At 38.8% G+C, this 13744-nt stretch overlaps 1 protein-coding gene across 2 annotated transcripts in view; it reads right to left on the bottom strand.

Annotated features, from left to right (window-relative positions):
* UVRAG (UV radiation resistance associated) overlaps nt 1-13744 on the bottom strand; it is an 88305-nt gene that overhangs the window by 60850 nt on the left and 13711 nt on the right. For both annotated transcript variants that reach the window (XM_054654458.2, XM_054654459.2), the window contains exons 2-6: nt 12791-12908; nt 11339-11373; nt 9415-9576; nt 8531-8605; nt 6247-6332 (exon numbers count right to left, since the gene is read on the bottom strand). In XM_054654458.2, coding sequence (XP_054510433.1) covers nt 6247-6332; nt 8531-8605; nt 9415-9576; nt 11339-11373; nt 12791-12908 — 476 coding nt within the window. The remainder of the gene's footprint in view (nt 1-6246; nt 6333-8530; nt 8606-9414; nt 9577-11338; nt 11374-12790; nt 12909-13744) is intronic.

A 13744-nucleotide genomic window follows, 5' to 3' on the forward strand; every position in this document is an offset into this window, starting at 1 on the left:
TGAATAGCCTCAGTTCCCGTACAGCTCAGCACCATAGAGGTAAAATGCATGGGAAGAGACTTGTCCAAAAGTCTGATGCGACCAACAAAATCCCTAAGGAACCTCTCAGAAAAAAATCAGATCTGATTTTCATCTTTATCGCTACTTCTCAGGAAGCCCCCACAGCACAATTCCAACCCCCAAAGTTTTCAGGCCAAGAAGGATGACACTTGTTAAACTGTTCATCCATTTCAGCACTGCTTAATTAAGCATACAGAGGCACGCTAGAGGTCTGATTCCAGCTCCTATTTATTCCTCTTGGCCTTGGGCCACCTGGATTTGCCTGTCCAAAGCCAAGGGGGGATGCCTGCCTGGTCTTGGCTGCCTATTGGGTACAAAGTGCCAAGTCTTCCAGGTGCAAATCTTTCCTGTTTAGAAACATCAAACCTGGCCATCACAAAATCCCCCCCGACGCTTATCACTAGCAAAGTGATGTTTTATCAGAGAAACTTGGTGATTTAAGAGCAGGTAAGAGGAATCCTACAACCTTTATCACACTTAAGATGGTGTATTTCTGCATCAACCAGAAGAAGATGATAGCAGCAGCAACATTGAAGTCCAAAAGTCTGCAATGTGATTGCCAAGATACTCTCAGAAAAAGCTAGAGCAAGGCACTGAAAGAGTATCAGGTTATTTATTAGTGATCACATTTCCTGACCCATTCACATGCTACAGAAAGATGGTGACTGTTCCACCATGTGAACATCCGTAACTCCAATGTTTAGAGAGTTTTTGGTCAGACATGAGTCGGGACCCTTCTCTGAGTAAAGGACAGCAAAGAGAAAAGCTAGAAACAGGAGACTTTATTATCAGTGCATCTTCTAAAATTTAACTAGATCTTTTCTGCCTGTGCTTATCTCTATGCAGCTACCACCATGCCACAAAGAATAGAGTAGCAAAAAGCAACTCTTTTCCATGTAGTCCCATCTACTTCCTTGCTCCATTGGGTTCACTTGTTTCATGGAGATGAAGATAGAAATAGAGGAACTTCAGGGAAGTTCAGAAGGCAGTACAGCTTTGCATAGCTCACATCTGGATTTATCAGATGCTGTGCAACTCTCTGAAGTAAGACCGCTGGTGATGAGAACATGTCTTCTTCCTGCCTTCCCTCCTTTTCACTCCACTAAACAACTGGAAGCCTAAAGTTTGGAACTGCTACTTAAATCAACCATACAATAGCAAAGTCTGGCTGAGCTCCTGTCAGACAGGACACTGACACTGCTCAAGATGGGCTGGTTTACACAAGACAAGTCAGTGTACCTGAGATACACCACAGCACTGAGCAGCCTAAGCCCACGGAGCCCTTGTGCTGCTCTACCATTCCCTACTCAGAGCTTATGAAAAACAGTTTCACTTTCAGCATTACTTCCATGTGTTAAAAATAGCTGCACAAAGCTATTACATATAGATTTGGCATATGCAATCCCAGTGACTGTAGTCTCAGAGAAACTACACTGAGGAGCTACTAATAAGTTTTTCAGCTCCACAGCAGCCTACAGTGACCATATACTTTGTCTTAATTTCTAGTTTCTAAGATCAAATTCTGTTTGTCCAATAAAACTGTTAATAAAGATGGAAGATTTTAAACAAAAGCAAAACAGTTATTTAAAAACATCTTCCCTAAAATAAGCAGAGCTAAACAAAAGCTGATTTTATATCATGTCAACATGTTTTAGTCATGGTCACTAGAAGGTGATTTTATGAATATCTCTGTTTCAGATCACAGACAAACACTACCAACATTTGTATTCTTAAATAATATCTCTTCAGTCATGAGACATGCACTCTTCTTTAAATGAACAGTTATATTACAAATGGCAAACCCTGAAGCAAACTCTGTCACTTGAAGCATACCCTTGCCCCATGAGAGATAAATACCCAGAAGTATAATTCAAATCAAATTCTGCCAGATTAGACACTAACAGTATTAAGCAGCTAGTCTTTTTATCCAGCCCATCACTCATATGATGCCAATGTTAGATTCTTTTGTTGGTTTTGTTGTAAAAGAACACTGTTTTAAAGCAAAATGTCTTCAATCTGCACTAACTGGCTGATGAGACACCACAAACACACCATGCCATCTGCTGAAGAACAGTTAAACCATAGAGACAGCAGCTCTGAATGGAGTAATAAAAACTGCTGGAAGCAAAACTTCAAAGGGGCAGATTTTCACTAGTTCTTAGAGTCCTTTTTGTCTCCAGGAAGAATACAGGAGGATTTCAGGCATTCACATACTTAGAGGCATAAGCCAATTGCTCTGTGTCACAACAACACAAAAAAGCTGTTGCAGAATACACTATATTAATTTTTGTATTTAGACATTGAAGTAAAATTTTATTACATAGCATTTTAAGCCCTTTCTTTAGTGATATCTCATCTTCCCAACACCACTTCATACTTAAATGTCTATTTTTCAAAGCTTTAGGAAAAGAAAGGCTAGAAAACCAAGAGAATACTAAATATAAACCTATTCCCATTAGTGGTGCAAACGTGCTCAGAACTTGATTATTGAGACATGTCCAGAACATGACCTCAGATGAATTTGGCCCATCCTGAGTGCTGTGTGAAAGGTATTATTGTATAACCTATTACTACCAGCAACATAATGTTTAGAAAGTCTTTAAATTATCTCTTTCAGGAAATAGGACAAGAAACAAAAACCTGAGAATTTGCGCTTTCCAGTTAATGTGGTGAATTTTTGTTTGTTAGCCCTTTTAAAGCAAATGGCTGGAAGAACATTGGTCACTTTCTTATGGCACGAACAACTTCCAAGCAGCACCATGTTTGCCTGAGGATATTGTCCCTGGTCCCAGAACAAGAAGGGTCATGAGCTGCAGAGGTGCTGAAACATTCTTTGTGTAAAGAGGAGTTGGCTGAACATTTAACTTTTTCCTCCTGTTTAACTGACTTATAAATCCACATAACTCAGCATCTGAACACAAGCACTACTTTAATCCAATGCACAAAAAAATTTCAATTGTTCACACATTCTGTCATTCCCAATATAATTTTATTAATCAAGATAATTTGAGCCAAGCATGCACTTTTCATTAAGTTCAACTCACAAGCTTCATAAATTTTAGCTATTCACTTCTGAGGAAAAAAACTACATCACTTCTTCCCCTAAAAGCAGTTTTGAAACACAGATCAACCACAGAAGTTCTCACTGTGCAGCCAAGAGTTAGGGGATGAGGTAGAACGAGTTCTCTCCATTTTGGCTGTCAGTGGCTTTGCCAACATCTGGCAGCACAGTACCACCACAACTGGGACTGGGATCCCACTGTCACCAGGATTTGCTTCCTTTTGTAAAAGTTTAAATAAAGCCACAACAAGCTGTTCTTAATATCCACATTTATTGTGAAAACATTAGGAAACCACATGTGCAGCCTGTGAATGTTTATTACAAACAAATATCTTATCATGAGAAACTCTTCAAAACATGGGATTTATGTGACCAGATGCAAATCTTCATGGTGTGGACACCTCAGTATTCTCTTTACAGCCAATGGACAGAAGAAGGAAGAGAGCAGTTCATTTCCTCCTGTCTAAGGTTGCAAATGCAAGATGTGGCTGGGGTGTGTATTCTATTGCCACCTCTTAGACGTGGGGCAGTTGTTAAAGCCAGGTGGGACAGTTTGTCTTTATCTCTTCCACTACCAATCCTCCCTCTGGGAGACATCTTCTGTTAATGGGCCATTGAGTGTCACTGCATGACTGATAAAATTACAGCATCCTATTGTGAGATGTTCCACTCAGGAGGAGGAGCCAAGCATTCCTACCTGGATATAATCTGAGACTTGGAACACCCCAAGCAACCTTTTTCCACTGGATTCCCAGAGGAAGACCAGGCCCATCTACACCACCACTGGATCTTCAGAGGAAAACTCCACCCTTCTACAGCATCACTGCTCCAACAGAACCACACCTGACACTCCAGGAGCACTGCAGCCACCATTTAATCAGACTGCTACCAACACCCTGACCAACAGGCTGTCAGGTCATATTCTGACTCTGTCAGTGTTTCGTGTTACTGCATTGTTTATTTTATATTTTTCTTTTAATTTTTAAGTTTTTTCCTAATAAATAACCATTATTCTACTCCCGTATCTTTGCCTAAGAACCCCTAAATTTCAAAATTATAATAATTTGGAGGGAGGAGGTTTGCATTTTCTATTTCAAGGGAGGCTCCTGCCTTCCTTAGCAGACACTTGTCTTTTCAAACCAAAACACCTCCCAAGACATTAGACACATCCTGTCTAATGAATCATAACTCAAATTATGCTCATCTCTCTCTTCTGTTCAAAGAGGAACACTCTCATACAAACTATCTTTGGGAAGAGTTCATGGGCTGGCTATTTAAGCATAGAGTCCTGGAGGAGGTGGCAAAACCAAACTGCTTGGTAGGAGAAAAAGGACACCTAACAAAAAGTGACTAGAGATTATTTTAAAGCAAACACTATCACCAGGCTTTTCAGGTTGATATCAAAGCTAAGCAGCAGTATAGAAAACACATCTGTAAAAAAGCAGAGTTAATGTGAGAGGGAATAGAAAGGATTCTAAACTACACAGAGGACTGACTCTGCCTTAGCTCCTGATGAACTTTCCTAACTACAATGAAATCAGACAAAGATGACACCTAGGCAGAGTCACAAACTACAGCTTCTAACTTCTGCTGGAACTAAACAATGCAATGTAAACCCCTTGATACAGTATGCAGAATCCACTAAAATACAATAAGCAGCAAGCCTGGTTCTGAGGCTTGGAAAACACTGTTCCTTTTGGGACAAAATAGGAGAATGTCTCAGCTCAGAGACAAAACTTAATAGAAATTAAACCCAACAGCATGCCTAGGCACTGAGAGAGACTTGAGCCCGGACTCTCACATCCCCAAAACAGAGAGAAACTCCAGTAGTCAGGGCTCAAAACAGCACTGGTCATTCAACAAGGTGAACCTTATCACAGCTGACATCTTAATTTCTTGTCAGCCTGAGGAAAAACAGTCAGGCATGTTCAGAAGAAGGATTATGGATCAATTACACGAGCTAGACAGGGGTCAAGTTCATGACCATAGTGAGTCTTTTTTCTGCAACATGCCTCATACTACACAGACGTGTACACAAAATGTGAAAAACCCTCCTGAATGAAGTAATCAGGGTACACTGCACATGTTTTCCTTTTCCTGTCTAACAAAGAGTTAATGTTAGGTAGTACAAGTTCTCTTCTAGTGGACTGTGCCAGAATGTAATCAGTACTTCCTAATATGCCCCCTGGTTGCTTCGCACTAAAAGGACAGAAAACAAACATTTAGAAAGCAGACTTCAGTTTAAATATGCTTTACAGAATCCAGAAAGAGAACAGTGAAATTTTAAGAGAGCTGAAATAAGGACATCTGAATAGGCAACCTAAGCTTTTCCTCTCTCTTCAGACAGGCAACACTGACACCTACTGTCAACACTGTCAAATGGATTTAATGTGTACAACTGATTTTAAAAGTCAAATGTTTACATAGACTTTTGAAAGCATATTAAACATTTCCTATTCAAGCGTTTCCTTCATAGCACATCTACTGCCTTTACTGAAGTTATTAATCTGTCTTGGAAAATGCCATTTGAATAGAGATTACTCAAAACCAACTTATTGATACTGGTGGATCACAATTATACTGTTTCATAACTAATATTTTTTAACTATTAAAATTAAAGTGGATCTGAAAAAGGACATCCTGTTTAACTTAATACTAGCACTTCCTGTTTTTTATCACCACAGACATTTAATTACCCACCCAAAAGCAAAAAATACACTGTACCTTTCTTAGTCCACATCTATGTTGGAGTAACTGGGTCTTGACTGTGTTCTCATGTATTTGAAAAAAAATTTATTACTGTTGAGAACAGAGTAGAGGCTTTCCACAGAACTTTCCAAGAAAGAAGCTCCATGATTTTGACATTCACAAGCATGTCCAGCTCCACAGTCAGTCCTAGTTCAGAGCATTCGAGCATCTACACGTCAGAAGCCCAGCAACCACTCCTGAACACACATACACCACAGCCCAGCTCCTCACCACATGAGTATATTGGCACAACCTGGATATCTCCTTTGCACATTCCATACCAGAATGTTGGGGTTTTTTAGTATCTGGAAAGATTCCTCCCACACAGACACTACAGAAGTTACAATAGCTACACAAAATATTATCAAAAACCTTACCTAAGCAAAGAGAAGACATCGTAAGAGTTACGAACACAGTTCTGATCCACCTGGAGAAGACTGTTCTTCAGGGTACCTGAGTGATCCTTGAGGAAAAGAAGGAATATTACTTTAAAAATAAAAAAAATCCACCTTGAGTTAGACCATGCACTTTTAGTAGAATAAATGATCTTGCATTTAATGTATTTTAAATCTGTCTTTACACATGTTTTATCTATGGTAGGTAGAAACAATTTAAGGTAGCAATAACACCACTTACCTATAAAGGTACAAAAGACCTATCAGTTTGTCTACGTTCTAGCACATAGTGTGTTTTCTTTAACTTTATAATCCATAACTGTCTGAATTTTATGCACAGAAACACTGAAAAGTGCAACTGACAGCACTGCCATTCTTCAGCTTCAGACCTGAGACCCCACTCAGTCATGTGCAAAAGAATTACATGAACATGAGATAAAGATGCATCCTTTATCCGTGCTGTAACACATTAAAAGATCAAAGTAATCTTAGTTTTGAGTGAACAAGTTTCTGGAAGTTACAAAGTAAGACTGAGGTAAGGTTGCTCTTTTAAGAGACCAGAGTATCCATTCTGCTCAAAAGGTATCAAAACAATAAGAGAGAAACAGCAATTTCTTATGCTGCAAATGTCAGATATTGAGCTTTTCCATATCAAGCACAGTCACACAATCCTAGAAAAGTCACACACAGTCACACAGTCCTAGAAAAGTTGCAAACTTAGAAGTGTTGCGTTACATGATAAAGTAAATTTTAAGCAGGTCAAGCCACCAGCAGCACTGTCAGAAAGATTATGGATTGTAGGGAAAAAAGGCACTTACTTTAGTGCATAAAGCAGCCCAATCTTGTACCTGTGATCAGCCAGCTTTCCAACAGATAGAGGGGGATTCTGAGTACCACAATCCCTGCCTAAAGAGTCCTTCCTGCCCCAACAAGAGTCTGTCTCCATAGAGAAGATGTTGAAATTCAGAGGTAAGTAAACATCAACATCTCCTGACACAACTGTGTTAACCATAGGCCACACAGCAGACATTCCTTCCCACCAAAAATATGGTTCCATCTAAATAATCCTGAGATCTACACACTGTGTACAATTCATATTGCTACAGAGGCACCATCCCAGCAGCTCTCTCAGCTCCTCATTTTCATACCCAAGACACTGGATGCTAAAGGCTGAAATCCAGACATCTCTCCATTAAAAAAATACCAAATTAAAAATATCTTAATGTCTGTCTGAAAGAACTAGGATGGTGGAAAACTGAAAATGCACAAGTTACCATCATCACCATACCCTATTCTTGGAAGTGTCCAAGGCCACGTTGGATGGGGCTTGGAGCAACCTGATCTAGTGGGAGGTGTCCCTGCCCATGGCAGGGGGATGGAATGCGATGGTCTTGAAGATCCCTTGCAACCCAAACGATTCTATGATATGATTCTATAACCAAAACCAAGAGGTGCCTTTAAACCTTATGAGCTAGGGAACAAGTCCTGACAACAAACAGAAAAAGAAGACAATGTTCCCATCTTTGAATTCATGCCCAGGCTGTCAGAACTGAAATCTTGAAAAACAACTGCATCCTGCTTCAGGAAAACTGAATGCAGAAACTGCAGGTGTGTGTCAAGGAGTCATTTCCTCCCCAACCAGGGACTCCTTTACGCAGCCTATCTGTACCACAGTACTACCACCAACAATTTGAGATTGAAAAAAAAACTGTCAAGAAGCACTACTTACAACAGGTAAGTTTAAAATTCTTCATCACCAATGAGGTAATAATCAGAGACAAAATTGGATGGAGAGGCACAAATACTACAGTGGATCCTTGAGGAAAAAACCCATGGGGTAAAACAGGTGCAGCAAGAGCAAATAAATAGCTTCCCATTAAAGACCTACAAACTCTAGGCTTCAGACTGATAACCAAAACTTTGTGGTTTTATATATGCCATGAAAATGAGTCTTAACAACCACATCACTTTCAATATGTCCTATGTCTGAAAGAAATGTCTGCCTCAAAGAATACAGTCAAAGCTTATTTTCAGTTACCAGAGGGGTTTTGGACCCTAAATGCTACACTTCAAGTATTTTCAAAACATCACAGATACCCATGCAACCAAGGCAAGATATTAGTTTGTATCGGTCATGTCAAAAAACTATTCCTTCTCAAAGCAAAGCATTTTAATGTTCTGAGCAGCCAAATGTGAAAAATCAATCTCACAGGTTGAATTTCAGTTTGTCACTAGTACCAAAAAATCAAAACAAATACACCCTTACCTTCTGTTCAAATGAAGCTCCATAATAACCATCATTGAGACCAAAAATAATCTCATTTGGGTTTCTTGCATGGATCTGTAGGGAAGGAAGAAAATAAATCAGTTTACAGCCAGCTTACTGCAAATTTTCACAACAAATGAGCACAAATGCTCCAAGAGTCTAAAGCAGTTTTTCATCACCTCTAATTCTAGAAGTACGCAAAAGCTCACAGAAAACTGAATTTAACATGGAAAACCTGTTTGCTTCACAGCTTTACCAATAGTCACCATGTTCAGCCATTCTACTTTGAAATCAGAAATACCAGACAGAGCATCTTTCCTATTACTCATTTCCAGGTGACAAAAATAAATTAAGATAGCTAAACAGAGATAAGACTCAAGAGTTTGGTGTGGAGAACAGAAGGCTCCAGGGAGACCTTATAGCCCCTGCCAGTGGCTCAAGGAGTTCCAAGAGAGCTGGAGAGGGACTTTGGACAAGGGGGAATGACTTTTCACTGCCAGAGGGCAGGATTAGATGGGATATTGGGAAGAAATTCTTGGTTGTGAGGGTGGTGAGGTCCTGGCACAGGCTGCCCACAGAAGATGTGACAGCCCCATGCCTGGATGGAGGCCATGATGGGCTTAGAGCAACCTGGTCTAGTGGAAGGTGTCCCCACCCATGGTAGGGGGGCGGAACTGGATGATATTTAAGGTTTCTTCCAAACCCAACCACGATATAATTTTATGATTTAAAGCTCTGATGTAAACTAACATGAATATCTGTAATCAAACTTTAAAGTACAATCTTTAAACACATTCATTTCCTTTCTCATCATTCTATATATTAATTCATCCAGATGTTCTGTTCCTGAAGAAAAAAGTTGAGAAAAAATATTTTCACATTACCTGCTGGCCCAAGTACTTTAATCCATCTAAATTGACCTTCCATTCAATCAAAAGCTGAAAGTGTTCCTTCTTGCCACCCCAGATCCTCACAACAAAACAAGAGACAGAGGTATCAAGATGATCAGGCATTATTCCAAAGTCCAGACTCCTCCATGTTGGATTCTAAGTATTCAAAGAAGGATAAATACAGTTTAAACAAGCTGAAACTAGTCCATAAATTAACAATTCAGAAAGCAGCAAAGCCTACCTCAAAGATTTTTAAAAATGTTAAGAATTAGGAACAACAGCCATTTCAAGCTCTTCTGCTGCCTTACATGGTTTGCTAGAGAGAATTCCTCTGTTAAAAGGTACGTGCTGTAAAGTACTTCAGAAACTGAATGAGTTTTGCTTCCTTCCACTACAAGACATCAAAGAATTTACTTCAGAAATTACTAATTCAGTTTAACCAAATCAGGAACTTTCAAAAAGGAAGTAATGTTCCTTTCACAGTTACAATTCAGCTTCTGAAAACCAGAGTATAGCATGTATTCCCAAAGTTAAATGCTGATATATTCCCCAATAATTAAATTTGCAGAACTTGCTGACATATTTGTTCACATTCTTCTCCTCTTGACTGATGCTCAATTCTCAAATGCTGTCACTGAAAGCTCATCTTTACTCCACGAGATCAGACTTGCACCTGGAGCTTTTCAGAACTAGCACATATTAAGCTAAACTGCAAATTCCACCAGAACTCAGATTTGCAAAGACGATGTGTTACAAGAATTTCCACTCATCTCTAACAACATCTAAAGAACTGACCCAAGCTGTAACAAAACCAAGTCAATCCAACATTACTAGTGCCAAGGGGGTGTCCAAAAGCAGAAATGGGAAAGTGCTAATACTTATATTTATTTCTCTCCCTCCTCTGCTGAACACAGAAACAGTAGCTCCTGCAAAACAAAAGGTAGGAACCCACCACCCCAAGAAAGAACTCGCCTTCCCTTCTAGTGCTTAAGCAGCTTGGAAAAGCCCTAGCATCCCTGAACTGGAATGAGTCAATTTGAAATAGGATGCCTCTGAAAAGAAGGGAGAGGCAAAGTTACCCAGTAAGGATTACAGAAGAATGCATTAATCAAGTCCTCGAAAAAAGAAGGAATATTTCATAGCTATTCAGGCACAAGAATACCAGGTCATTCAAATACCCATAGGTTATAATATAGGATGTCCTCAAGACATCTTTTATTTAGATTTTTGTTATTCCATCTCTTATATCCTGTAGTTAATTTCCCTTTTGTTTTTCCTTTTCCTGATTTAGAATAGACAGAATAAAAAAATCCTAAGAATTTAAGAGAGAAACTGGAGAAGTTAGCAGCCTTGAGTAAGCAGACAGCTCTTCCTTCGTTCAGGAGGGTTTCAAAGCATTTACCCAGGGTGCTATAAATGGAGCAGTTCTACCTTGTTAATGCAGGCATTAAAAAGTCTTCAGCAGGTTTTCAAACTCCCTTAGCCAACATTTGCAACATCCTACTCCTATTCTATTATTACCCTTTCTCGTTTGTAATAACAAACTGTCTAGTTCTGGCCCCTTCATTCATCTAAACTGAAAAATTTAGAAAATGTAACATGTTTTTAAAACTTCAGTTTCTTACAGCTATCAGCTCTTCAAAGAATACATGTATATATCTGGCAGGTACATGTTCCTTGCTGTTTTCCTACACATCTTGAAGATGTTAATAGAAATCAGCATTTCTACTGCTCAGCAGCTCCCTATTCTAACCCTCATGAAAACAATCTGAAAAGGAGGAGAAGAACACAATGCTCCTAACAGAACCAAACAGTGTAAAAACACATTAAACAGTTATGGTATTCAGCAAAGAAATCAATATACTGCACTAAATACACAATTTTTAAAACAAAGTTTTTCCACATTAAAGTAACTTACCAGAGAATTCTTGATCACCTCACTCTTATAAAATTCTGAAGAAAAATAAGTAAAAAAAATCTTAAGATTAGCTTAAACACTGATACAAATCTTAGTATTTGAAACAGAAAAAACCAAAATAAGTAACAATCAAGAAAGACAAATGTTAGTAGGTCCAGTTTATTAGTACCTGATTCACAAGACAGACTTAGAAATGCACTAAAATTACTCCTTCACACTTACTTATTACAAGTCATTATTTAAATTTAGTATTTCATCTTTATACCCATTATACACCTCAAGTTTTACAAGGCTTTGATTTCTGAGGAAAGAACATGGCAAGGTAGTTAACAGATTTTGAATGACATTTGCAAAAATGAGTGGTTTGCCACACAACCTCTTCCTGGAACACAGGAGCTTGGATAAATTAATTACAGCACTTTCCTGCAGAGTGATGGTGACCTGTTCCAGGTGCTCAGAGAGGAAACAGCCAAGTTACCTGACAAAGGTGCCAACAACCCTATGTTTAAATGGGAATAATCAACTACTGGCACATGAACCTTGGCTTTCCCAGTCAAAGCAAGAGCTTAAAATACTTTAGACAGCTTAGGGGCAGGAATATAGATTTTGTACAATACCCCAGCCCAGTGGAGATCAGGGATAAAGCTTTGATGAAGTGTAAAAGAGTCTCTAACACCAAACACTGCAGAAAAAGTCATCAGTGACAGGTTCAACCGACCACCACAACAACATCCAGGCAGCAAGATAAAGTTTTGTATTCTTATCCTTCTAAAACACCAACCTTGGTAAAAAAAGCAAGGCAAGATGCCAGATGTGTCACTGCACCCAATGAAAATAAAAATTAAGAGAAAATCAAAATTCATCTCCAATCACACCAAAAAGAGCATGAAAACGTATTTTTAATAACATCTCTCCACAATGAACTATATACCATAGTGGGAAAGAAAAGCAAGAAAGAGAGGAGATCTAATGTTCAAACACAGTTATCTAAACTAGAACAGGTGCCTGGATGCTTCATGTCATTGGCTGACAACTCTATCTTTTGAAAACTTTGATAACAGTATGTGCTGATGTATGCTCTTTAAAACAACTGGTATGCACAGAGTGGGACACTCTTCCCCACAAAAGGCAAATGAAGCTCCAAAAGCTTTAACTTTTATGTGCCCTTGGAAGTTCCCAATTCCTTACATCATCACTCAGGGAAGAACAATGACAAAAATAGGCTGATTTAAAAGACTACAAAACCTGTAATCTGTTTTGCCTCCTTGGCTGCTAACACTGAAAACTTTCATGAAATTGAGGAAACTAAAGAGCTCTTTTGCAGTGTTAGCAAAGGTGATGCAACTAATGGCACAAAGTTGTCAAGACCAAAAAAAAAAGGAAGAAAGAGAATTCATATCATAAGAACTCAAAGATTAACTAGCAAAAACGTTGATATCAAGCCTGGTTTACCTTTGTAAATCTTGGTGTTATCACACAAGTGAAGAGTGAAGTACGTATCCAAGAGGCGATGACCATTCTTATTAATAATGTTACGTGCAGCAATATTCCGAAGATGACGAAGACGGCGCTAAAAATAAGAAAAAAAAATCAAAGAATTTTCTTAGATTGATAATTAACCCTTCCTCTTTTTTCAAAGCATTTTAATGATTCCCAAACCAGTGTTGTAAAAAGAAAAATCCCACCAAACACTCAATTTTCTCTGTCAGACAGCAAGTGTAAACAGCCAGGATTCGGCAAAGCCACAGGACAAGCAACAAGTACCTGCAAGCTTGGATTCAGCAACTCTGATATTCAAGAGAAGCTGTTCTTATTCACGTCCTGTATGACATTTTTATCCCACATGACTAAATCACCCTGACTCTGAGCAGTTCCAAGCAATGTGACACTATCAGCTTCAAACACAGCAGCAGCATCACCAGATGTTTTACATCATCTCACTGGAAACACTTCCCAGCCAAAGCTATTTTCAACAAGCATTAATGGACAAATAGCTCAAACAAATCACCACCTAATGCAGAGCTATAAGGAACTGCTGAACAAAGCTTCCTGATTTCATGGTAATCCTGGAAACTGCTCTAACAACCTTAAATAAAAGTAAAATACATCAGTAAGACATATCAAGATTTTCAGGGAAAATTAAGGGCACAGTGAAATTTGAGATTTTCACTGTCAGTTACCAGCTGCTGTGATTAGAGAATACTTTTCCATTGGAATGAATGCAGGAGGATATGTCACTAAAATATTTAGTTTAAGTGATTTTATCCAACTCCAACATTATCTTGGTTTTACTACAATACTGCACCTTGAATGGAAATCATCAGATCAAATCAATCTCCTCTCTGTGCCCAGCAGCTTTAATGGCTGTGGCTAAGGTCTTAGCTTCAAGGCACATCACACCCTTAA

The sequence above is a fragment of the Agelaius phoeniceus genome, chromosome 2 (assembly GCF_051311805.1).
Source record: "Agelaius phoeniceus isolate bAgePho1 chromosome 2, bAgePho1.hap1, whole genome shotgun sequence".
In the NCBI taxonomy this organism is placed as follows: Eukaryota; Metazoa; Chordata; class Aves; order Passeriformes; family Icteridae; genus Agelaius; species Agelaius phoeniceus.